The sequence below is a fragment of the Balaenoptera borealis genome (assembly GCF_965194805.1).
Source record: "Balaenoptera borealis genome assembly, chromosome: 8".
NCBI classification, from domain to species: Eukaryota; Metazoa; Chordata; class Mammalia; order Artiodactyla; family Balaenopteridae; genus Balaenoptera; species Balaenoptera borealis.
This window is the reverse complement of record NC_138865.1, coordinates 68,814,972-68,842,448: the sequence shown is the minus strand read 5'-3', so window position 1 is coordinate 68,842,448 and position 27,477 is coordinate 68,814,972. Positions and strand designations below refer to the sequence as shown.

Below are 27,477 nucleotides of genomic sequence, written 5' to 3'. Positions count from 1 at the left end.
AAAGACCTATACTCTGGAATCTATAAGACACTGATGAGAGAAACTAAAGAAGACACAAAGAAATGGAAGGATATACCATCTAACCAAATGGAAGAATTAACACTGTTATAATGTCCATACCACCCAAAGCAATATATAGATTCAATGCAATCCCTATCAAAATACCAATGCCATTTTTCATAGGAATGGAACAAATATTCTTAAATTTTGTATGGAACCACAAAAGAACACGAATAGCCAAAGTAATCTTGAGAAAGAAAACAAAGCTGGAGGTATCATTCTCCCTGATTCAAATCTATACTATAAATCTATAGTAATCAAAATAGTATGGTACTGGCACAAAAACAGACACATAGATCAATGGAACAGAGCCCAGAAATAAATCCATGCTTATATGGTCACCTAATCCTTGACAAGAGCAACCAAGAATACACAATAAGGAAGGAATAGTCTGTTCAATAAATGGTGTTGCGAAAAACTGGACAGCACCATGCAGAAGAATCAAACTGGACTATTTTCCCACACCATATACAATAATAAGCTCAAAATGGATTAAAGATTTAAATGTAAGACCTGAAATCATAAAACTCCTAGAAGAAAATACAGGCAGTAAACTCTTTGACATCAGTCTTTGTAACATTTTTTTGGATCTGCCTCTTCAGGCAAGAGCAACAAAAGCAAAATTAAACAAATGGGACTATATCAAACAAAAAAGGTTTTGCACAATGAAGGAAACCATCAACAAAATGAAAAGGCAACCTACTAAATGAGAGAAGATATTTTCAAGTGATATATCCCATAAAAAGTTAATATCTAAAATATATAAAGAAGTCATACAGCTCAATATCAAAAAAAAAATCCAATTAAAAAAATCAGCAGAGGATCTGAATAGACATTTTTCTAAAGAAAGCATACAGATGGCCAATAACATGAAAGGATGCTCAACATCACTAATTATCAGGGAAATTCAAATCAAAACCACAATGAGATATCACCTCACGCCTGTTAGAATGGCTATCATCAAAAAGACAACAAATAACAAATGTTGGTGAGGCTGTAGAGAAAAGGAATGGTGATGCACTGTTGGTGGGAATGTAAACTGGTGCAGCCACAATGGGAAATAGTATGGAGGTTCCTCTACTTCTGGGCATTTATATGAAGAAAACAAAAACTCCTATGCTAACTGCAGCATTATTTACAGTAGCCAAGATATGGAAGCAACCTAAGTGTCCATTGATAAATGAGTGGATAAAGATGTGGTGTGTGTATCTATCTATCTATCTATCTATCTATCTATCTATCTATCTATCTATTTATAAAATGGTATATTAGCCATAAAACGAATGAAATCTTGACATTTGCAACAACATGGATCTATCTATAGGGTATTATGCTAAGTGGAACTTTGTGTTTCCACTACATGGGGCATGGGTTCAATCCCTGGTCCCTGATCAGGGAACTAAGATCTCGCATGTGCATTGCACGGCCTGAATACATGAATGAATGAATAAAATCAATATAAAACACAAAGCAAACAAGCAAACAAAACAAAACAGAAACAGACTCATAGATACAGAGAAAAAATGGTGGTTGCAAAAGGGGGGGTGGGTAGATGGATGAAATAGGTGAAGGAGATTAAGAGGGGCAAACTTCCAGTTACAAAATAAATAAGGCATTGGGGATGTAACATACAGCTTAGCGAGTATAGTGTATGATATGATAATAACTTTGTATGGTGACAGATGGCTACTAGACTTATTATGGTGATCATTTTGTAATGTACTTAAATTTCAAGTCACTATGTTGTACACCTGAAAATAGCATAATATTGCACATCAACTATACTTCAAGAAAAATTAAATAAAAATAAATAAATAAAACATTTTTCAAAAGTGAGGGGGCTACCATTAACCCCTCTTCCTTCAGTATGCCTCATTTATACATGTGATATATAAGTAATTATATCTTTGCTATATTTCCCATTTTTAATAAAAACTATAAATAGATATTCTAACATATCTTTTTCTTACTCTAATAAATCTTGCACAAATATAGGCTGTAGAAGTTCTGCTTTGGAGACATCTGAGAGTGATAATTTGTACTATTCAAAAATTATAGGGTTTAAAAATATGGAGTATGTGCATGTGCACGTTCAACACTAAACCTGTTATTAACTATTTTCAATCACTATTAATTTAGAAGGCACTTCAGTATTACCTAGTTCACTCATTAATTCAACATTATTGAGCACCTATTATGTACACTTATTAGGTTGTACTATAATGTAAACAAAAGAAGACATGGTGTCTGGATCATCAACTTACAATATAGTTTTGGGGAAAGACACTGATCACATAAATCAGTTAAAACCACAGCAATGAAATGGTCTGTGAGGGAAAGGTACACAGGTCTAGGAGAGGGCATAACAGAAAGACTTAATCTCACAGTGGTTTGGGGAATCAATCGTGCTTCCCCGGGATGATGACTACTGACCTTCAGGGTTCAATAAAATATTATTAAAACATGCAAACAATAAACCAAGGCGCAAACAATGATACCCGTGGGGCCAACTATTATACGAAGTTTCTCTTGCATCCAATCTATCTGTGGTATCATTTAGCCTTGATCAAGTTCATATTAAGGCTGGCTCTATTCCTCCTCATTAGCCCCCAAAATTGTAGCAGTTCAACCTCCTGGCACCAAAGCTATTTTAAACACATATGAAAACACACTGAAGTTGAATGGCAGTCTCAGTTCTAATGCATTAATTAAGATAATCTAGAATATGTTCATAGTTTCATTATAAAGATCATCTAAATAAACACATACACACATAGAGTGGATTCCTAAGAAAACATCCATATATCACACTTTGAGAAACACTGCTCTTTGCAATCCTTTTCCTACCTCCAGTTCCTAGCAGTGTCTGGTATATGTATCAGTAATTTGTCCTTGTATCTGCAAAATGCTTTGTAGTTCACAAAGCCCATTACAAAGATTTTCTCATTTGATCCTAACAACAATTCTGGGTGAATTATCTATTTCAAAGATAAGGAAACTAAGGCTGGGTGGTACTTCTTCAAAGTAGTTTTTCTTCAGGAGGTTTCCCACAATTGCCCACTTCCATCAACTGATTCACCTCTAAATTATGTGTTTTTTGCTCCTATAGCATAGCTCTCTATATTATACTTCAGGCATCACCATTCTCTGTGTCATTTTCTGTTCACCTGTCTGTCTCTTTGACCTAACCTTAAAGTTCTTTATATGCCAGTAGCACATAACAGATGTTCAATCAATGCTCAGTGACCGCCTGTAATACAGTTATGGAGACTAAAGGACAGGGAGGTTAAAATGAGCTCCATACCACGTAGCTTATTTTGGCAGACCTAGAACTCTGACTCACTCACACCTCCTGAGATCAAATTCAAGTCACTGTTCCTTTAGTCCATATCCCCAATATTTTGGGCAATATTACTGCTTCATAGGAAGCAGAAGAACAAAAACTGCATTCTTTCAATACTAAAGTATTACGAACCAAAACATAGATATGAATATAATTTAAGCCCAAACATCAAAAACATTTTCCACCTGTGAAATAAATTGTCTACTGAGATCAGTTAACACAGTCAGGAATCTATTTTTATACTGACAAAAGAGTATGGGGTTTGCTTACTACACTAGCTTCTCTAGGTCATATATTTTTTTCCTAGACAAAGTTCCCTGATGCTCTTTTGCTTTGTTATTTTTAGTATCTAATTGAAATAAACTAAAGAAACAATTTCTCTGAATCAATTTATGAAATCCCTGGAAAAAATTAAGAGTAATCATGAGTTTTAACTGTATAACTATCTACCAGATCAATGAACCACAGGCAACAAACACCTTAGTGAACCTCAATGTCAAAGCAAAGCCTTGAAAGTCAGCACAATAACAAAAAAGAAAAGTTATTGGTAAAAAAGGCTTTGCATAGAATAATTATGTTACCAAGGGTCATAAACAGGACTATAATCAATGGTCTGCTCAGTCTCATAAGAATCTCAGAAAAAAGTTATTACAGGGAACTAAAGTTTACGTTTATTCAAAATAAAATTAACTTGCTTACTATCACTCTTCCAAAACTTCAGAAATAATTTTGCTCAGTTATTCCATTTATAGTTCCATTTACAAAAAAACCACAAAACCTCAAGTTAGTCTGTATTATAGTTTACTTCTGCTAGTGATGAGTTACAAAGTTACTCTGAGATTTACAAATGGGACAGTGCCTCTCTAATCCCTATTATACTAATAAGCATTTTTATTTAAGAATCACCTTTCTTCTTACATTTCAAGTGCTCTCTTTTCTAATGTATAATTTTTCTTATTTGGTTTCTTTAGTCCTACTATTTTTAAAAAGCTGAGATTGCTAATAATAAGGAAGCACAGATTTAATAGAATCCAAAGTTATCAATACTTAATAACCCAGAAACACCAACTAGTAAACGTAGGCAGAGAAAAACAAAATCATGGCTTTGGTTAGCTGTATAGATTTGTGAGAAACAGCTTGACGAACTTGTAAACCAAAAATAAAAAGCTCTGCATATTATAATTTTCAGTTTTGAGGCCACCTTTTAAGTAACTTTTTTTTTTTTTTTTTTAATTTATGGCTGTGTTGGGTCTTCGTTTCTATGTGAGGGCTTTCTCCAGTTGTGGCAAGCGGGGGCCACTCTTCATGGCGGTGCGCGGGCCTCTCACTATCGCGGCCTCTCTTGTTGCGGGGCACAGGCTCCAGACGCGCAGGCTCAGTAGTTGTGGCTCACGGGCCCAGTTGCTCCGCGGCATGTGGGATCTTCCCAGACCAGGGCTCGAACCCGTGTCCCCTGCATTAGCAGGCAGATTCTCAACCACTGCGCCACCAGGGAAGCCCATTGAGGGCACCTTTTAATCACCCATTAAAATTATACCTTACAGATATAAAAGATAATCTTTTAAACAATCTTTAAATATTACAAGAAGATGAAAAATTATACCTTTTTATTTAATTAAAAAACTATATTCCACCTCTTCCCCTATTCAATAATTAATATATCAATTGTAATATAAATTTGGGTGAGTTTAACTTTTTTAAAGGCTGCTAATCAATTGATTTGATGAATCTGGTTTTCCTCACAGGCTGGAATGGGAATGGCTGTCTGGGCCTTCATACTATCCGTATCTATACTGCTACTAAATAAAACAAAAATCAAAGCTGCAAACTGGCTAATTATCGTTTTTTGAGTTTAGTACCTAATTCCTACTTCCTGATACTTTTGTCTTCTTTCTTGAGAATAATTTTGTTTGCATTTTCTAGCAACCAGATTTTTAAAGCAACGCTCAATTGTACCACTAATTCATTATACACATCTGTTTTTAAAAGAGTCTTAAAAGTATCACCAATTTTGTTTCTTATTGATCGTTTTATGTGTTATTCAGGCTTGCTTATTTACTTATTTACTTTCTTGGTGGTAATCATCAAGACTGGGGAGTTGATGGGGAATATAGAGAGAACTGGGCAAAAAGCTCAGAACTGATTTTCCTCTTTTAAAACACTGATCCATTGAGATGAGACAAGAGTAGTTTAAATTTAGGATACTTTTTAGAAGAACTCTTTTTGCTTAGCATATGTATAAGGAAAACTTTCAGGTTTTATTTATTTAAAGATAAAATAGTAAGTGCCCATGTCTATTGAACACAATATTATGATTAGTAGCTTAAATTATCACTTACCAAACTTACCTCCGATTGGTAAAGTTATTCATTTCAAAATTTTTTTATATAACTCCAGACTGCTAGAAAAGTTGCAGGAGTCATACAAAATATTGCCAAGTTATCCTTTCTCCAGATTATCTAAATAACATTTTACTACATTGATTTTATCATGTTTCCCCTCTTTTTTTTTTTTAAGGTACTGTATTTACTGATGTTCATACTTAGGGTCTGAGTTTAGGGAGGGCTTTAGGAAGTTCACGGTTTATAATTTTTTTTAAAAATAAATAAATTTATTTATTTATTTTTGGCTGCATTGGCTCTTTGTTGCTGCATGTGGGCTCTCTAGTTGCGGCGAGCAGGGGCTACTCTTGGTTGCGGTGCGTGGGCTTCTCATTGCAGTGGCTTCTCTTATTGTGGAGCATGGGCTCTAGGCGCGCAGGCTGCAGTAGTTGCAGCACATGGGCTCAGTAGTTGTGGCTCCCGGGCTCTAGAGCACAGGCTCAGTAGTTGTGGCGCACGGGCTTAGTTGCTCGGCGGCGTGTGGGGTCTTCCTGGACCAGGGATCGAACCTGTGTCCCCTGAATTAGCAGGCGGATTCTTAACCACTGCGCCACCAGGGAATTCCCAAGGCTTACAATTTTTTTATTTGCTAGTTATCTTGCTCAAGCAGCCCTTTATACCCCGGATGTAGCTGCTTCACTAGCTTTGCTTGTGGGACCTTCAAAAACGTTCTGTGATTGATTCATAGAATTAAAATTAATCCTTCTTGACAGAAAGTGTATCGCGTTCTTCACCATGAGACTGCCCATGTTTAGTACTGCTATGTCAGTGGGCTTATACCATTTATCTTGTTGTAACTCATCTGACTGCTTTACTTCTGTAAGGTGGGGCTTAGGAGCTCAGGTTCTGAAGTCAGATATCTTGGGTTTGACTCTCAGCTAAAAATATCATGGCTGAAGGAAGGTGTATTAGTTAAACATCAGGTTTAGGATTCAGCACTGAGCTACTAGGCAGCCAGGACAAAGAGAGTGGCTGCGATTTCCTCTCAGTAGGAAGTCTATCAGTTTGTAAGGGCTGTAAGAAAAATGAAACATCAGCATCTCAGCAGAAATGGCTTTGACTGATATCAACACGAGTTTTTAAAGAAAATAAAGAGCCACTCAATGTGTGTCTATTTCTAAAATCAGCCCTGGATAAAAGAAAGGGGAGAACGATCATTTTTCATGGATAGAAAAGGTATGTTAAGTGCTCCATGGAATTAACCTTATGGTATGCTGGTTTAATACAGGCATCGAGCTTGAAGAACTTTAATGGACAATTCACCTGGCTATAAAAGAGTCCAGGAGAGGAGATGATGCTCAACTTGTGTACCATATATCCCTAGAGGTTCCACAAAGGCATCTCAGGAGCTGCTGTTAGGGGCAGGAGATGTGGACAAGACCCAAGTCCTTTCCCCTCCTCACACAAGGATTCAGTCTGAAGAGCTCAAGCTATTGTACTATTTAGTATATTCCTTCAATACAAACTGAGTACCTACTTGCTCAGCATTTACAGTTCCCATGAAAGAAGACTTTCAAAAATAATTATTTGTTAAATGACAATACAAATATATCCCACTCTCGAAAGAAATATAACATCAATCCCACACACATACATTTTGTAATTACTATCTCAGAGTATACTTCTCAAATGTAAGCACAGGCTGTCAAGGCCAAATAACTGTAATCCAAAGCAAGTTATTTAAATTCTTTGAGCCTCAGTTTCCTCACCTGTAATAATACCACCTACCTTGCGGAGTTGTTATAAGCTTTAGAAATAATGAGCCAAGCATCAAGCACAGGGAACAGCACAAAATAGGTGCTCAATAGATGGCATACTATCATTATGATACATTGTTGCAACTGGGTTTCTGACAAAGCAGAATGGTGGATGACTTCAAAATGAGAGTTATTATTGAAAACCTAAATAGCTTATATTACTCAACCAGTAGATACCTAGCGCTCCACCTCACCTCTCACCACTCAGCTCTCCCACCCTCTCCTCCACCCATTTCAACCCTGATTCAGTTCCACAAACCCACCACGTTCACGCCAGCTCTTCACAAACACACTTCCCTCAGAAAACACTTCTTTTTATTCCCTCACTGATCATCTCTATTCTTTAAATCTTAGCTTAAACATCACTTCCTCTAGAAAGACTTCCTTGACCAGCTAAGACTACAAATAACAATTTTTATTTGGACCTTAACGTTTCTTTTCTTTCAGATACTGATGTCAAAGAGGCTCAGCTATATATTAAGATCTATTATACTGACAATGTATTTTTAGCCCACGTAAAGAATTCCTCTGATTTACTTTGGCAAAGAGGGCATGTGCTCTGTTTAAATTGTGTTTCAATTTGTTCAAATTATATGTAAACAGAAGTGCCAGTTATTGTAAAGTTTTCTACTTTCTACTCATATGAAAAATTTTATAGGACAAATTGAACTTTCCAAACAAACAAAAACTTATGTTGAAATTGATAGTTTGATAAGCAAATTCGATATTCATAGGAAACATTATATATCTCTAAGAACAAAATTATGGAATCAACTAAAATAAGTCTATAACTAAGTGATTTGTTGAAAAAGAAAATTTTCTGCAGTTCAACTTTGGGAGGTCCTTTGGAATAGTTGCATTAAATGAATGGTGTAAGCCTCTTCTAACTAGAGAGCCAAATTCTAGTCAAGCTAGCTAGAATATTAATATATTGTTCTCACCTTAATCTTTTAAAGTCTTATATCATACCACAGCAACAAACTTGGTTCAAAATTATTATATTTTATGAACTGAATAAAATACTGGAGGTGTTCCTGAATTCTATTGAAAAACCTGGCATTTCTCTAATCACTATGGTGACTGCACCGGGTGACAGGCCATCCAGGGTGAAGGACACCATTACTGATCCTGCCTCAGACCAAGCTGGTGTCCATTCTGACCTAGAGCCTGAGATTCCATAATTCACAATCCAGAGCAATACAAGGAAGGACCAGAGGTTCTTGCTTAGTAAAGAAAATGGAAGCAGCTGGTTTTAAGAGTAAAATAGCTGCAGAGGATAAGTTACTTGACAGTGAGGGCAAAGAGAGAGGGCCAAAGACCAACTCTTATAGAAAAGGAGGTCAAATCCCCCCACTCCAATTTTCCATTACAGGAGTCAGATAACATTACCAGTACTACTGATAATGATAACAAAAATGAAAATAATAATAGTAAAATAGAAAATTTATTAAAGTTTTATTATATATCAGGTACTATTCTAAATTATTTAATAAATGTTATTTAATACTTTAAGTATAAGCTAGACATTATTATTCTTATTTTATACATTAGGATACTGAGTCTCAGAAACTTAATTTTATTTGTCCAAAGTCATATAACTAGAAAGAGCTAGAGCCAGGATTTAAATCCATCCCTTCTAAGTATGAATCTCACTCTCTTAAGCTCTACAAAACCTGATTTACTTGATGAAATAGCCCTCAAAGAAATAAAAGGGGAAAACCAAAATCCATGCAAAAAAAGAAATATGTGATAGTCAACAGTATCAAATGTCAAAGGAAAATCCAGAAACACCCTAGAGAAAATTACTGGATTTGGCTCTGTCCAAAGTGCACAGTATCCATAGTTGTATGGGTGGCATCCAAATTACATAGGATTAAGAGGTGGTTAGATAACTGCAGATGTCTCTTTCAAGAAAATCAGCAGTGAGGGAATATATAAAGAAATATGTTAACTGAAGTGGGAAAATACTAGGGAGGGGTTACACGTAAAGACACCATAAATAGGTCATCAGACTCAACCTCCCACAAGAGGTTCTTATGCAGCATTGTTCCGCAGCCCTCAATTCCTAGCCCCTCACCTCCTTATACAACTCCTTGATTTCACTTGAGCTCTTCCATGCTTCTCTCTACAAGAAATGCCCTTTTCCAGTTTGCTTTTCTTGTGAACTCCAACTTTTCCTTCAGCACACAGCTCAAAGGTCACATTCTTGGTGAAGACATCACTGACTCTCATTCCCAAGAACAATTTCCATCTTTACGCCTAAGGAACTTTGTATCTAATTCTATAACAAGTCTATCTCCATCAAAAGTTGGTTTTCTACAGTCGGGTACCAAACTGAATTACCTTTGAAACCCCAGTATTTAACACAGTGCCTGGCATATTCCTCTTAAAATATAGTATCCAGAACTGATCATAATTTTTTAACTCTAGTTGAGAAAATATTTTAAAAATCACTTAAAAGAGAATCAAAGACTATTACTACCCAACTATTTAAACAGTAGTTCTTATTTTTAAAAATATACAGATGGTCAACTAAAGAGCCTTCATATTAGATTGGCACAGTAAAATTTATTTCAATTGTAAATCAGCATGTTCCTTCAAAACACCTTACTTTTTTATATTGGATACTAAAAATTAGCAGTTCTGATTCCAAAAATAAATATGTTCTTCAAGAACTAAAATTATTGTCTTTTAAAAAAATTATTTTCACAAAAGACATTCAACTGGAATTCATTTAAAAATATAACCCCATCTTTTAGGATGTCTGCCACAGTCTTAATTATGAAAACACCGTTCCCTTAGGGAACTAAGCCAATGAGAATCTAGTCCTGAATAAGAGCAAACCAGAGAAAAATGTCTCTGTTTCTGTTGATTATATCAGATAATGGTCTGAAATGAAAAGAATTCTATTCATGTCCATCGAAGCTAGGATGCACAAGAAGCAAACCTCTGGACCCTGAGCAGAGGAAAGATAAAGACAAGAACGATGGCGTGCACTACCTCAGGCTTAGCTCTCCAGCCTAGCACAGGGTCCCATTTAAAATACTACTGATCAAGTTTTGATCCAATAGAACATTCTGTTATGGATTTAACATTCTGTAGGCAATCATTTCTTCCCCTTAATCACTATTTATTGCTCCCACCAGAAGAACTTTCTCATGGGTATATTGCTAATTATCACTGCTTCCTTCTGGTTGTGATGATTTACTACACACAGGAATATGGCAAACAGAAGTGAGGACAAAAATAACCCACTGTTTAAGCTATGGCCTAATGTGGGGAAGTCAGGAGCATTCATATCTAATTTCAATTCCTAAAATCCATCTCCTAAAGGTTGAGGCATCATTTTAAAGATATCCATAATAAATAGATCTATTGGAGAAGATTCATTTAAAACTTACCCTTCTTGAAGATTGCCCTTTGCCTAAAACCTAATTGACAGTTCCGGTTGGATCTGTTTCCCACACAAAATGTCATTTATCTTTTTGACCACAGGGATAATACACTTACTCTCCAGGATGTACCATAACTTATGTAGAAATGCTAAATATGTAATATATTGATACTAACCAAAAAGAAACAATATAGCCACATAGCTATTACATTCATTCTGATAACTCAAATTATGAACAGAGTCAGTGCCTAAATCGGTGATTTATTTATACATGTATTTTTTAAAATATCTCTTTGTAAGAATATATATATCCTTATCTGAATATAATCTTGAAATGAGCTTTTATCACATAAAAAGAAGTTTCAGTGTCACAGTTACATACCAAAGACCCACAAGAAACAAACTGTCCCTGGGCAGAAAAAGGTCAAGACCCACGTTCTCTGATAAAAAAAGAATTTGAACAAAGTTGACAGCATCTTTGAAAAAAAAAAATGTATGTCTTTGAACTCAAATAGAAGCCCCTCAACCCCAGAGCTCAATTGTACCTGGGATGTTATGTTTAGAAGGAGCAATATAGAGACAAAACACTTGCCCACTGTGAGAGAAAAGATGTATGTCCCTTTCTAAGGAAAAGGGAAGACAGACAGAGACAGTAAAGACAGGAAGAAATATAGTTGGGAGACCAGTTAAAACTTGGGAAGCTTGAATGGGAGAAAATATTCTTGGACCCCTGATTCAAGATTTAGGATGGTTTAGGAATTATCCTCGATGTCAGCAGCATTTGTGAAATACCTGGATCCCAAGATTAGAACAGGAATAAAAGTTCTGACTTTTGACTAGGTTCTACCTTGAAAAGAATCTAAACTGGCTGGCTATGGAGGAGAATGGAATAGTAGGAATACATTTTCCTTTTCCCCTATCCTGGATTTTTAAATTCAGTTCTAGGGCAAGCAGGGTTAGAAGACCTCTCAGATTTAGGCATAAAATGACCAACTTGAAGAATTATCTACAAAAACTCTAACAAATCACTCAAGGAAGGGGGAGGGGAAGGGAGAACAGCACATTTTTTTGTAGTCATGTTCGATAGAGACCCATCAGTTCAAAAAGCCTTTTTACAAATATGATAAGAATAAATAATATTAATTTTTTAGTTTCTAATCAATATACTGAACCTGAATATTTTTATAGATTTTACTGAATTGGGCAACTATGTCTGTATTTGTAAGCTGAGACTCTATGGTGTTTTGTGAAATAATGAAAAATTGCAAAAGATAGGAAATTTGATAAAGAATTATATAATAAGATCTTGCGATCTTTGCTCGGAATTCTCCATTCCTGAATCAGATTGTTCAAGGAAAGGTGACAAATTGATTCTTGAGATCATACAGAATAAATGAAAAACCACAGAAATAATTTTAGAAACAACATTTTTTTTTGGTACTTATTACATAGTGAAATAGTGAAATTAGAACGCTTAGGGCTTTGAAGAAATAAAAATATATATTACGATCTTAAAATTTTCTGGTTTCTCAACATGCCAATACATACAATATTACATGTCTCAAAATTTAAAAATTTAGCTATAGGCGTTCTTTTTACATCAAAATGGTCAGAGCAAGGACACAATGAAAAGTTGAATCAATAGAAGTAACTATCTTTGATGTCAATGCCATGATTTCAATATCTATTATGGGTCAGTGACAAGAGCTGCAAGATTTTAAAGGCATCCTACCAAAGTCTGAAAACTCAAGATGACATCAGCATATTAACAATACAAAGATTATAGGTATGTTAGAGCAATAAGAAGTTACTATAGCACCTATCTTATCAGTTACAGACAATCTATATCCACAGGGACACTGTTAGAAATCTTCAAATATGTCACCATTCTAGAGGAGAGGAAAGGAGAGGGGAAGGGAGGGGAGGGGAGGAGAGGGAGAAGAGGAGAAGAAAAGGGAGGGGAGGAAGGAAGGAGGGAAGAAAGGAAGGGAGAAATGGAGGAAGGAAGCTAGGAAGGAAGAAAATGACAGAAGGGAAAAAATCCTTCCAAGTAAGATAAGCCTGGAAGGACAACATAACAGGCATTTCCAGGCATATATCACACTAATCCACTCTGTGAAATAAAACACTTAATTGACAAAAAGAAAATGAAAGTTCTCAACTTCTTTGCTTGGTGAAAGGGGACCAAGTCGTCGACTGCCTTGAACGTCCTAGAGGAAAGAGCTAACTTGCGGGACTGAAAAATATGCCTGTTGGGAACGAGCCATGTGGCATACCACAAAGTTTTCCAAAGTGTGTTATGTGTGTACATGAGATTATTTTTTACAAGGACATGAACACAGTGTGTATACACACCGTGTGTATGTGTAATTTTCTGTCTATGGCTGGTGATACTGATTTTCCACTTCTAATAGGAACTTAGTTTTTTTGGTTTTATATATATTTAATATAAAAAGTGATTCTATTTAAGAAGCAATCAGATCTCCTCTACCAACTCTGTGCAATGAGGTGACTGGCCTTTCCTAACTATGGTGAAAATTTGAAGGTTTATTCTTTGGTTTAATCTCTGCACTGAGGAACATCAAGTGTGAGTGATACCATATTGAAAAGGAGACGGATTCAGTGAATTAGTGCAAGAAATACTCAACTATCTTCCCACACACAGCTTCCCAGGCAACTAAGCATTCACCCACCAGGCAGGAAGCTGGAGAAGTCTTCTTTAAAAATATGACCAGCCCAAGAGGAAAAACAAAAATACTGAACATCAGAAGGTCCCCAGTTAAAAAGCCCAGTCAGATGATCCTATATTGAAGTCAACAAAACTCACTTATGCATTCAAATCAGCCTTTTATCGCCACATTTTTAAATATGAATAAACACCCAAAGATTATCAGACATCTGAGAAAAGCTTCTAATATGAAAGACAGACCAAAAAAAAAAAAAAGAAAAATAGCTTGAAAGAAAGAGACTATATAAAGAGAAGAAAATTCCAACAACTTAAAAAATTATTATCTTGAGAGAGAGAAAAAAGATATTATAATCAGGAAATAAAACATGATGTTACAAAAAGGAACATAAAAGGAATTTTTTAAAAGCTCTTGGAAATTAAAACTATGATAGCAGAAATTAAAAGTAATAGATGGGCTGGAAGATGAAACTGAAAGTAGAACCAAAAAGTCCAAAAAGTGAAAAAGGAGAAAAAAGAAGGGAGATTATCATAAATGAAAAAATTGAATAAAATTTCCCAGTACTGGAGAACATGAATGTCCAGATTGAAAAGGCCCATCAAGGGTCTAGCACAATGTATGAAAATAGGTCTGCATCAACATGAAATTTCAAGAAACTGGGATTTAAAACATGAGAGGAAAAAATAATCACATAGATCACATACAAAGGATCAGAAATCAGAATAGTGTTTGACTTTTCCATAGCAATTCTGCAAACTGGAAGACAATGGAGCAATTCCTTCAAAATTCTGAAGAAAATGATATCCAGCCCCAAACTCTGTACCCATCCAACTACCAAACAACTGTGAAGGTAGTAGAATAAATTCCCTCTCAGACGCACAAGAGCTCAAAATCTACCAATTCTTAGGAAGTTACTGCAAGTTGTGCTTGAGCAGATCAAGAAAGAGTTTAAGACACTGATCTGAGAAACAGGAAAGCCAACATAGGAGAGAAGAGGGAAATCCCAGAATGATGGCAAAGGGAAAAAAAATGCATATAGTTCAACCTAGTATATCAAAGCATATGGGATGGAAAAAGTCTGTGTTTGTGTGTGCATGCGTGCACACGTATGCACATATTAAGAGCTAGAAAGAGGAGTGTGGTAAGAAAATGCTTAAAACTAAAAAAATCAAGAAAATACTACTATATATAAAATATATGACTAATAAGAACCTGCTGTATAGCACAGGGAACTCTACTCAATACTCTGTAATGGCCTATATGGGAAAAGAATCTAAAAAAAAAAAAAAAAAGAGTGGATACATGCATAACTGATTCACTGTGCTGTACACCTGAAACTAACACAACATTGTAAATCAACTGTACTCCAATAAAAATTTTTTAAAAAAAGAAAATAAACACCGTTTGTGAAGACATAGAGGTAAATATCAAAATAATAGGTAAACAGAGGCAAAATTAGTTGCCTCTGAGGAGTAGAGAGAGGATGAGGACTACTTTTTTTTTTTTAAATAACAAACTTGCTGAGCTATTTGACTCTTTACACTACTATATACACTATATAAGACCTGTAGTAGACATCTAATGACATATAAATTCAATAAAAAGAAAATGTTTTTTAAAAAGAAAAGAAGGAAGGAAGGCAAAAAGGAAGAAAGGGAAAGGAAAGGAAGGAGGGAGTAAGAAAAGACACAGAGTCCATGAGAGAGGGCCAGATACACTTAACACAGACATTTTAAGGTCTCAAGGGGGCACTTTCTGGAGACAGGAACAGGATCTCTACTGCACTACTGTTAGAGACAGGCACTCTCAAGGCCATTCTTCTTCCACAAATGAGACAAAAAACAAACCAGAGTGAGCGTAACTGTTCAATATGTGCTTAATATTGTTCGATTGTTGAGTTATCTTTTTAAAATTATATATAACACTGTCCCAGTAGTTCTCTACTTGCTCTTTGGATGATATGCCATAAACTACCCTTTTCTGAATAATGTTCAGTCTTGAAATTGGTGATGAAATTGGTGATCAGTAATACCAGTGTGTTGTAGAGAACAGAAAGAAGAGTGTGCCTTAAGATTTAATTATAAAAGAAATAATTATTTCAGATGTCTTTATTTACCCTGAGAGTCAAAGACCCTTCTCCATGATTCTAGCACTCTCCCTGCCCATCCCACTTCTATCTCCTAAGAATATAACCTTGAGTCCCTCTGTCTATAATTTAGGAAAAGTTATTCCCTCTCCCTAATGACTTATTTATAAGTGTAAAAGCAACATTTGCTAAACTGTAAAAGCAACATTTTCTCTGATACTGAGAAATTACAGGTAAATCTCAAGTCTCAAGATAATGCTTTATGACGTGATCCTTCCCGCATATTTTCTCACCACTCTCTAGAAGAAATGACAGGCCAATGTGTTCACAATCCAAAGGAGGACTATTAACTGGTACAAAATAGCACTATTTTGTCAGTATCTTTCCAAAACAAGCTAAGCGTCCCAAGTATGAATAAGCCCTGTAGTAAACATGTGATGATGAATTCATTCTCAGTTTTTTAAATGGGATGAGTCAGATTTTCAGACCTTTAAGATAATTTAATTTTCATTAAACACTATTTATCAGTCACCATAACGCCCAAGCACTTTCCAAAATATCACAAAGGCAAAGTCCCTGCCTGTAAGGTACACACATCCTCTCCTTTATTAAGTACTACTGTGAGCCAATTATATAAAAATATGATTGCTGACATTTCAATATGAAAGAAATAGGAAGATGTGATAAAGAATAAGGAGGGGAGAAGAGGAGAAGAAAACCCAGTTAGGGTGGCCAAGTTAGAAACAAATGCTCTCTTTAGGACTTAAGAGGCTCTTTTGGAATAAGGATTATAGTTTGAGTATTTATCTTTTTATCCCTACAGCCTAGCACAGAAAGAACGTGGCACATCCAGGAAATGCTCAACAAACATTTGCTGACTTAATCTAAGAATCGAACGAGGCCTATTTTGGCATCCATTGTGCCAGAAAGTATTATCCAAATCATTTTTTAGACACAGCTATGTTGGAGAGGCAGCACAAGGAAAGGCACAGCATCTTCTCTGGGAACAGCAGCTCCTTACCTGTTGTTGTACTGGTACTTGCTGTACCACCTGTGTAGGCACTGCTGCTTGACTAGCCACAGATGTCTGTAAAGTCACTGTCGAACCTGTGTCCGACCCGGTCTCTGATGTCTGCATGATGGTCTCTGAAATTTATTAAAATAGAAAGAAAGTTTAAAATGCTCTCCTTATATGACTAGCTGCATTACATTTGTTCTTAATATCCTATACTGAGACTAACTTTCTACTCCCAGAATACCTCTTACTCTACCCAACATACTCATGATATTCCATGCACGTTTATAGTCATGTTGACCACTTTTAAAATAAATATAGAAAATTACTAATCTACATTTTAAAAATCTCCATTAGTACCTCTTATTTTGAGGCTATAAAGGTTGAACTTCATTGAAATCTACCTTCCTTAGGCCTCATCTGTTATAAATTGTTTCAAGCACAATATAAACTAGTCATATTATAAATTATGTCAAGACACAATTCTCAGAACACAAATCCTAACTGGATGCAAATACGTCGTAAACTGTACTTTCTAGACACTTTTATAAACTACAGGACGTCACTGGAAGTGTACAATTTAGAATAAATTGTTTCTAAGGTCCTTTCCAACTTTCAAACTTACTATTCACTGATTTTTAAAAATTAATGTATATCCCAAAACCAACTGATATACCCTAAATTTAGCCAAAGGATCAAGCTCACTAATTTTCTTGGCTGTGAGATGATATGGTACTAAAATTAAAGTTTAATTATACTCTTACACAAAGACAGCCAAACAGCAATAATGTTTAATATTTTGAAAGGTAAGAAGGATCACTATTATATAAGTGAGATTTGTAAACAAAGACATGAAATTTTACCTTCTCTCATTCACAGTTCAACATGGCACATTTTTCAGTTCTCATGTGCCTGTCCTACTAACACAGGATTAAATTTTACAGTGTGCACTCTAACAAGTATGGTTTCTTAGACCTTGATATTCCCTTTTGTTACTTATGCAGTCAATATAATAAATGTTAATTTCTTTGCTATTGAGCAGGGATCCTGGGGGGAAAAACAATATTTAATTGGTAGCCTAAGAAAAATACTGTATCATGGTTTAAATCTGTGAACAGTATGGTGAACATTAATTTTCCCTAAGAAAATTCTGAACGAGTATTCAGGTCTTTCAAGTAGAAAATTAACCCCTCTCAACATCTTTTGTCACAGCATGACCTCTTCCAATTTTTTCCCCAAACCTTTTCTATCATCTCATTCAATTTTAGAAACAGACCTCTGAAGATATCTAATCTATACTTATTTCATAAATGAGAAAACTAAAGCCCAGAGAGGTTAAGAGACTCGCTCAAGGTGACAGGACTAGAGAAAGGACTAGGCCTTTTCACTTTGACTCTATGCTTTCTTTACTTTCTAGACCTTGACATTGGTATCACTTTACGTGATTGACTATTCTTATTCCTTTGTTAGTCAAACCCCTAAAGCAACCCAATAAAACTTAGAGCATACGAAAGATACAGCAGTAAGCTAACATCGATAAGAGTATTTAACACATGCTATGTCCTCTTCTAAATGCTTTACGTGTTAATTCATAAATAAATCACTCCATGTAACAACCCAATGTGGTTTGTATGATTATAATCTACATTTACAGATGAGGGGCTTAAAAAACAGAAGGAGGGGTTTCCCTGGTGGCGCAGTGGTTGAGAATCTGCCTGCCAATGCAGGGGACACGGGTTCGAGCCCTGGTCTGGGAGGATCCCACATGCCGCGGAGCAACTAGGCCCGTGAGCCACAACTGCTGAGCCTGCGCGTCTGGAGCCTGTGCTCCGCAACAAGAGAGGCCGCGATAGTGAGAGGCCCGCGCACCGCGATGAAGAGTGGCCCCCACTTGCCGCAACTAGAGAAAACCCTCGCACAGAAACAAAGACCCAACACACCCAAAAATAAATAAATAAATAAATAAATTTAAAAAAAAAAAACAAAAACAGAAGGAAAGTGATGGAGACTGTGGCTACCACCCCATTTATTTGGGCCAGCTAATGTTTAGCTCAAGGAAATTGTGAATTTATGGGAAGGCTAAACTGTAGTTGCCAGTTTTTCCAATTTTCCAAAAGAAGATTTTTATGTGAAATCTCTCAAGATGGTGGCTAATAAAAAACGTAGCACTGATCTCCAAAGACACACACACACACACACACACACACACACACACACAGCCCTTTGTACTAGTATTAAGACCACGGATATGCCTGAAAATGTTTGAAAATGACAGTATTCACTACATAAAACTCTTGCCTAATTAAGATTACTGGAGGACTAATAGTTCTCGAAATTGGGAGAGGGGATACACGCATTAGGAACCCTATCTGTGCCTTTTCTTCTTTATTCCATTGTAGAGGGAAAAAAAATACCCTCCCCCAAAAGAAAGCAAATGCCAGTGTCCTTCGATTCGTTACATGTTATACTTATAGACAATTGATGCCATTTATGCTACAGCAGAGGGCTATTAGTGAGAGTGAGGTGATGCCTTTCTGCAGGGAATGAGGACCGAACCAGATTTTAGATATCATCTTCAGTGAATTTTTCTTAGCTTCTCTTCCCAACTCCGAGACAGGCCTTTGTCAGTTTAGTACACAAATGAGGAACACAGAGTTGCCAATTATGGGTTCTTGTTTAAGCTGTTCAGTCAAGGGGCAGATGAGATTCTTACAGTTAAGTCACTCAAACTAAAACACCCTCCTGTTTATCCCAGTGTTGGCTGGGAACTTTATCGAGGCTCTCTCGTGTGTCCAGGGGTCTGTACTGCGGACCAGCCTACACACCTTTTTGGTATATGACCCATAATATGACCTCCACTGTTTTAGACCAAATACACATAAGAATATACATAATGAATGTCTAAAAAATTAAATGTACTTTTTTTTTTTTTAAGATTTATTGATCGATTGATTGATTGATTACTATGTTGGGTCTTCGTTTCTGTGCTAGGGCTTTCTCTAGTTGTGGCAAGCGGGGGCCACTCTTCATCGCAGTGCGCGGGCCTCTCACTATCGCAGCCTCTCTTGTTGCGGAGCACAGGCTCCAGACGCGCAGGCTCAGTAGTTGTGGCTCACGGGCCTAGTTGCTCCGCGGCATGTGGGATCTTCCCAGACCAGGGCTCGAACCCGTGTCCCCTGCATTGGCAGGCAGATTCTCAACCACTGCGCCACCAGGGAAGCCCAAAAAAATTAAATGTACTTTTAAAGCAATTCCTCAATAAATCACCTGAGAGGGCTTATCTGAAGATAAAAGGCATAGATTTGGAAACTGGCTTCCTATGGACCATATTAGACTCCACCGATAGGCTTTGGCACAGAGTAACTAGAAATTAAAATTCTTAATTGTCAACCTTTAAAAATCAGAAAATTTTGTGTTAAAAACCAAATTTCTAGATTCTCTTGAAAAACCTGAAAATCTAGAAAAGGTGAGCCCATATTATGTGTTTTATATGCAAATTATTTATATGGCAATACATATTCACTGGCTTGGCCTTTATAGGCATTTGAGGCATAAGAGAAATACCTAAGCTTTGACTACTTTACTAATAGAAATGTGTAACTAGATGATTGGAACTAAGATCTTCCTCATTTTACAGACTGAGTCAACTGAGGCCCAGAGATGTTAAGTCACTTAACCAAGGTCAAACTGTGGGAAGTAGGAAAGTGGGAAAAGAGGGTTTGGACATAACACTACAGCGCATGCACTAAACTACCAGACGAAGTTGGAAGTCTTGAATTTCATCAGAGACACTGAATAGACAGAAGTGAAGGGAGTAAAGAAAAGCAAACTGGTGAACTTTTAGAATGAGAAAGAAGGAAAAAGATCCCAACTATTTAATAGGAGCAACCTTTACAGAATAGAGTGGGGAAAAGCAGATGGATAGAAAATGATGGCTTATATAACTTAGAGAGTCACAGAGAACTTTCCATCCAACCTCTGGCTCTATGTACATACCACATCAAAACCAGCACAGAAAGCCTAATCCAGAACAACCAATAACTGTCCCAGAACAACTTCTGTTTACTTCCAAGTTACTGCTCATCATCCAGTCTCCTTGGCCCCTGGATTACAGGGTCATGCCAATTGGCATAAGAACATAGCCTCTCAGTTTGGTCTCCATCTTTTCTTAATAGACACAACTTCATTCTCCTCTGATTTCATTGTCTTCCTCAAGTTTGAAGAAGAGGCTCTCTTTGCCGAGGCCTCAGGCCTTGAGAGGATCTCAATCATATCCCTGCCAGAGACTGGCTGAAAAGTCATAACAAAAAAAAAAAGTCATAACCATAATTAGGTCTCTCATTTAACAAGTCTTTTCCAGGTGCCACACAATATGCTAAGTGCTTGAAATACATCTTTTCATTTAATCCTCAAAAAAACCCCATAATGGAAATGTTGTTATTTCCACTTAACGAATGAGGAAACTGAAGCACAAACGGATTAAATAACTTGCTAAAAGCCACACAGATGGTAAGAGTAAGAGCCTAAATTCAAATCCAGGTTTGCCTGACTCTAAAGCCCATGATGTTACCACTATGTATATTACTTTGCAAAATCATGATGAAAGGCTTCCAAATGGAAAGCTAGAGATTGTTGGTCTGAACAGCAAATCTTTGGGATTCTCAATCTATCCTATTTGATCTACACTTCGAATAACAAGTGAGACATCTCTTCTCTCTCTGACATTGAAATTAGCAAGTATTCTCTCTCTTTCTACTGAGGCCATAATAAAACCCAACTAGTAAGTATTTTTTCCAGAGGCATTTTAACTGATTAATTCCAAAGACCTGATTTAATAGCAGATCAATTTGAATGTTAAAGCATGTTGAGGAGTGTAACTTTCCTGCCAAATTTTCCTAAACAGATCATTTAAACCCACTGACACATTTAGAGTATTCTGGTAGCTTTCCAAAATTTCTTCAAAGCAGGGATCATCACATGAGGGCAGTGTCTTAGCATGCTTCATTTGTAGGTTTTGTTTTAGATCCAGTATAAAGGTTTGTGTGTACATGTGAGGTGTTCCCATTCATCTAGCAGTGGTTTCTGGTGCTTTGTTTATGTTTGGGAGTAATTTGGTTAGTTTAGTTCCTTCACAGCCTCCTTTCAAGTGATATTTGTTTATCAGCCACAAATGCAGTCACATTAATCCATTTTGATAAGCTAAATAAACCCCTGCAGTTTGTCCATGATGCAGCCTATATGTAAATGAGTTGTATATTCTTGAAGGAGAGACATGCACGATTTCAGTCTAGTCATCCTTGCCTAATGTGGCTGTCAGGTGTGTCAAGAGCAACAGATGCTTGTTTGACAAAGGACCTTTTTATTCTGGCTAATTAAGCAGTTGGACACACCCGCCTGTTAACGGTTCTGCTTTGTATAGCCAGCTCTGGCTGAATCATGCGAATCTACAGCTAAATAGGCCACATTTTGAAAGAAGGCTAATTAACCCCTAGAAGAAGGAAAAGACTATTGCAAAAACCCAGCTGCTGAATGCAAAAAGATTACCGTTTCTTCAACCTGATGGGCAAAACCTAGGCAAAGCAAATGTGTTTGGAACAAACATGCATTATTGCAAGTTTCAAGGCATTCAAATGTTCTTTGTGAAACTTCCTGAAGATTATTTAATACACTCAAATTCACAGCTGGATTCCTTTCATCACACACAATGTACATGCCAGATTAAATGCTTAAATAGTCTGACCTAATCAATTACTTATCAAACAGAACTATATAACTGGGCTCGCTTAAAAATAGGTAGTATCATCTAATTTTTATTGGGGTTTTTCTTCCTGAAATAATTTGCTTTCCAAAAAAAAGCAAAGTCTGCAAAGTTTGGTTCCACTCCACTGACTGACTATATTGTTTTTTTACACTGAGGAATGTAACAGGTTTTAATCCAGTATAGAAAATAAAAACCTGTAATTTAATTTTCAAGTACAACAGAGAACTTCCTTCCTTTTTCCTTAGTACAGAAAAACAAAAGATGGTAATTCCAATTCCCATTTGAACCAAATCAACCAGTATTATTATGATAGTCACTTATTTGTATAGTGAAAATAAATCACACCTAAAATGTGACATTAAAGAATAAATTATTTACTTAGAAACCTGGCTCAATGTAAGAGCAGAGGAATGTTATCTACAGAAAAAAAATTGTCATAATCTAAAATTACTACTTTTAAAATGCACAACAAGGAGTTTAACATCAGTGTGCTTTCACAGAGAAAGATCCCAAATCATAATAGAAGTTTTATAGCAAAGATTTTATTACTAATACTCTGATTAAGCATCAGCATTCTTGAATAAATGTTAGAAAATAAATACTAGCATATATAATACTCACAGCAATTGAAACCTCTATTAAAATTAGACAACTAAAATAAGTCATGGTTTTTGGAAAGAAGTAGCTGATATGTACTTTCCTGAACATAAAATCAGTATGAAATGTATACATTTCTGACTATTCTGGAGTAGATGATGAAAATATAAAGATTATTCTAATTCTTTAGAAAAAAATTAAGAATATTAAGCATCTTCAAAGTCAACAATATAATGTAAAATAATGGGGCATATTAGAATTTATATATATATGGTTAAAAATAATGTGATAAGTTTTTTTTTTTTTTTTGAAATTGACAAAAATATATTGAGCTGATTAATTTACCTACAAATGTAAAACTCTATGACTTTGCTTTTTTTCCACTTCACCGAGTACAAATGAAAGAAACTGGTTAAGCTATAAACTATAGTCAGCCTTTTTTACTTAAAATATACCTCTGTGAAAAGTGTATTCATTGTAAAACACAGGGCTTTATCAAATCAATATATCAGGTAACTGAAGAGATGTAAAAGGAAAATTCATGATTTTCTATATTATAAAAGCTCTGCTTCTTTATTTAGGTCTGATGTTGTAATCCTCCTGACTATGTACAATTAATCTTTTATACTAAATTGATCCGTAGAAAAATGATGGAATGATAATAGTGTAGACTGTTCGGCAGTCATCTTCCTGTGATAACTGATGACAGAGATTAATGTTGGCGATGATTAATCAGCACACTAGTAACATATACAGGTTGCCTGGGTAACTTTTTTCACTTTTCAAACAAAGGTTTTTTCTTAACTAATTCTTCCTTTGACTCAGAATAGATAATGAAAAACTGTTTCTTTGGAGAAGACAAATCAAATTACTTTAACAGTTTTTATCTTAATGAATTAATTAAAAAATAAAACAATCTATTAACATATTACTGAAGCCACACTGCTGAAATGATGTAAGAATTTTGTTATGTGTTAATTGTTTCTAGTTATCAAGAGAAGCTGTTATCAGGCAGAGAAGTAATTCTGGGGAAAAGAGAACCAGGTGCTTGTCCAGTCTATTGCTGATGCCATCCTGGCATTTTCTCTCACTCACATTCATGAATTAATAGACAAATTGGTCTCACCTAGATGACATAAGCTAAAAACTGGGAGTGCTCACATAAAAGCTAAAAGAAAAGAAAAAGAAAACCAACAAACAAAAATTTCTGAGTATCCTACATTTTGCTTACTGGAAGAAGAGTCTGAGAACAAAATGATGTAACATACAGAAAGATTCTTACCAAAATCTATGAGGCAAACCTATAAGTGTTTCTTACTATTGGTCAATCCAATCCTGACAGTGACTAGAACCTATGAGATGGAGTATTTAATGATAATAGCACTTAGAACTGAAAAATGATGAACAAAGAGCATTTTATCATAAATCAATCATTTCATTATAGTAATAAGAATAGCTACCATATACTGAGCATTTACTATGTGATAGATGCTTTACATCTTTGCATACATTTAACCCTAATTTCAACCACGAAGTAGATATTCCCATTTTATAGCAGAGAAAAGTAAGGTTTAGAGATTAAGTAACTTGCCCAGGATCATAGAACTATTAAGAAATAAAGCCAGGATTCAAGCCCAGGTCTGTCTCACTCCAATAATGGCACCCTGACACTGGATCCTAGTCGGCTACACAAACAGCAACAGCAGTGAGGCTATTTTAGTGAAATCAACTTTAAAAGAAATAGAGTAGTCTATAGAGACTTTGGGCACTAAGAAAGAATTCTAAATTTGAACAAATAGACACAAATATCACGTGAACGGCAAATACTAGGTACTGTACCTAGTATGTGATCATTATGATGACATCAAAGCTATAATGCTTATGATATAGAAAAGCATATCATGGGTTAAAAGATATCTGCACTAACCTTGTATTCACAGAATATTTTATGGAAGGAAGAGGAAATAATATGAGATTCATTTACTTTCAAGAATTTAAATTTGTCTTAAAAAAAATCAGTCAAATGAGGGACCATTTAGGTTACTATCTATACATAATATTATACATAAACACAAAGATGTTCACTCAAGTATTACTTATGACAGCCAATAATAAGCAACTGAAATGTCTGTAATTGGGCTATATCCCTGTAATTATCCCTAATAAATTCTATACCACTATAGCGGAATACTATACAGATCTATAAAAGTCAGCATGGAAAGATGTTCATAATATTGTAAGCATAAAAAGCAGGTTGCCAAATAATATGCAGCCTACAGTGTAATTTTATTCACAGATATAAAATTGCATGATTTGGTAAAATTCTTAAGGGTATACAGTAACATCAGTGTAACTCCTAAGGACTCCTGAAACATGGGCCTTCCCAAACCAATGATCATAACTTTGCGTGGCCTCAAGCTAACCTTGGGCTTGCTGGTCAAAAGCAACATGAGCTCCAGAGACCCATCTCACCCTGGAGCCATCCCAAAAAGTCAGTCTTAGATTCTGTAAAACAGCCCTTTTAATCCCCAAAATATCTGTATAGTATTTGATCTGTTCAGTAGCTGGGTAAGAGCTCTGTCTCCCTTCCCACTGAGTGGCTCAAAACTCTCAAAGGGCTCTAAAACACAACATTTTCAATGTTTCTATTTTAAAAATTTATCTGGAGATTATATCTACAGATCCATTCATTGCTAGTTCCATGATCTGTGTCATTTTCTGCTGATAGAAGGAAATCTACAGTAATACACATTCCCAAATGTCAAATATGATCCTTTCCTTACAACACTCGCCAGAATCTATTGTCCAATCTAGAATAAAGACATGAATTTCAATTCTGCTCCCTTGTATTCAAACTCATAAGAGCAGTGGCGCCTCTTCCATGGATCTCAAACTGGAAGAGGATATAGGTGGTGAATCTAAGTGTTTAGTCCCACCAAGGAAACAGGTACCCCCTTTTTAAATGAGCCCTAGTGACATCTGTTTATTCTTTCTACATACCCTAAACTTTACACACAAGTTTTATCTTTTTTCCTCTACACTTACTAGTGGGGTCTTAGCCACACACGTAGAAGTATCCATACTATTTTTTGCAAAGAGAGGGCAAAGATTGGCTTAAAAGGCAGCATTACTTAAAGAGCCACAAAAGAAAACAAGCAGGTAATGTTGTTTCCAAACAGGATTTTCTTTGGATTTTACAGGGAGTGAAGTAAAACAGGAATTCTTAATTTTCTTCACACCAAAAAAGGCTCCAATAACAACTTTCTTCTTGGATTCTCTTCCCCACGCAAAAAATTTTTCTGTTTTTTTCTATCTCTTATTTCTTTTTCTTTTTATAAGAGTAAAGAATAGAGCCTTTTGCAGTTCCTAACTATTCCAATGACAGGCTCAAAGAGATCAACACATCTAAAAGGGGAAAATAATACTGTATAATAACATTGCTAATAATGGAAATAATATACCCCACTTTAAATGTACAGTATCTTAAAGAACTGAATTCTCATTACTTCCATTTTTTTGGCAAATGTAGTGAACATGGGTGTGGGTGGACTTGAAAAAAAAATCTATATATTCACACATACATAAATTCTGGAAATAATTGCTCTAAAACATAATGCTATTAATCAAGTGAAATTTTTACACTGACTTTCATTATAAAATGTATATGTACACACTTGGAAAAAAAGTTTGGCTAAAAGATGAAAATTAAAACAGATTGAAGATTCTAGCTAACTCTGCATTCTCAAACTTAACAGAAAATTTATTTCTCTCTAAAAATCAGTTAAAACTTGAAATAAGTCAATTACACTGAACTAAAAACACTTCCTTCGGAGCTTCTTTTATGGAATTGGTGATGCACTCTGAACATGGCTGTCCTTCCAACTCACTCTAAAGCGTTTTCTTGGCTCCAAAAACAATAGTTCCTTTTAAAGTGGGTTATCTTAGGCTATCTCATAAATCTATGGTTAATACCCCTTAGCTAGGGTTATTAATATGCTTAAAATCACCTATAAGTTCTTTATTATTAAAAGCTATTGTCATTATGTAATGTTTTATGTAAGTGTGCAATTTCACATAATAAGTTTTATTTCCACACTCCCTCCCCCTCCTAACCTTTGATGGTCTTCCAAGGGGGCTAAAAGAGAGGGGAGAACTCTCCTTTATCCCTTAAAATACATTAAAAGTAACTGTCCTATCATTTCTTTTATCACCAAACTTTCTCCTCTCAATTCCCAAATCTAATCAATCACTGAGGCCAATGCTTCTGCTTCCTAATCTCTCTAAAAATCTATTCACATATCTTCATCTCTCTGGCTCCACAGAGTTGAGGCCACTCCCTACAACAGGTTCCCAGTGTCCTCAGGATAAACTGCAAAGCCCTCAACAGGGCTTTTAA

General features: G+C 35.7%; 1 protein-coding gene and 2 long non-coding RNA genes across 21 annotated transcripts in view; 2 read left to right on the top strand and 1 right to left on the bottom strand.

The window, feature by feature from the left end:
- Positions 1-27,477, bottom strand: part of RFX3 (regulatory factor X3) — a 303,201-nt gene that overhangs the window by 157,036 nt on the left and 118,688 nt on the right. For all 19 annotated transcript variants that reach the window (XM_082404391.1, XM_082404387.1, XM_082404393.1 and 16 more), the window contains one exon: positions 16,730-16,854. In XM_082404391.1, the coding sequence (XP_082260517.1) occupies positions 16,730-16,854 (125 nt within the window). The remainder of the gene's footprint in view (positions 1-16,729; positions 16,855-27,477) is intronic.
- Positions 1-27,477, top strand: part of LOC309634424 — a 144,362-nt gene that overhangs the window by 101,511 nt on the left and 15,374 nt on the right. The window lies entirely within an intron of this gene.
- LOC309634421 lies at positions 18,387-22,488 on the top strand. Its single transcript, XR_014248087.1, has 2 exons — positions 18,387-19,622; positions 19,944-22,488. It is a non-coding gene; the product is annotated as an uncharacterized lncRNA (long non-coding RNA).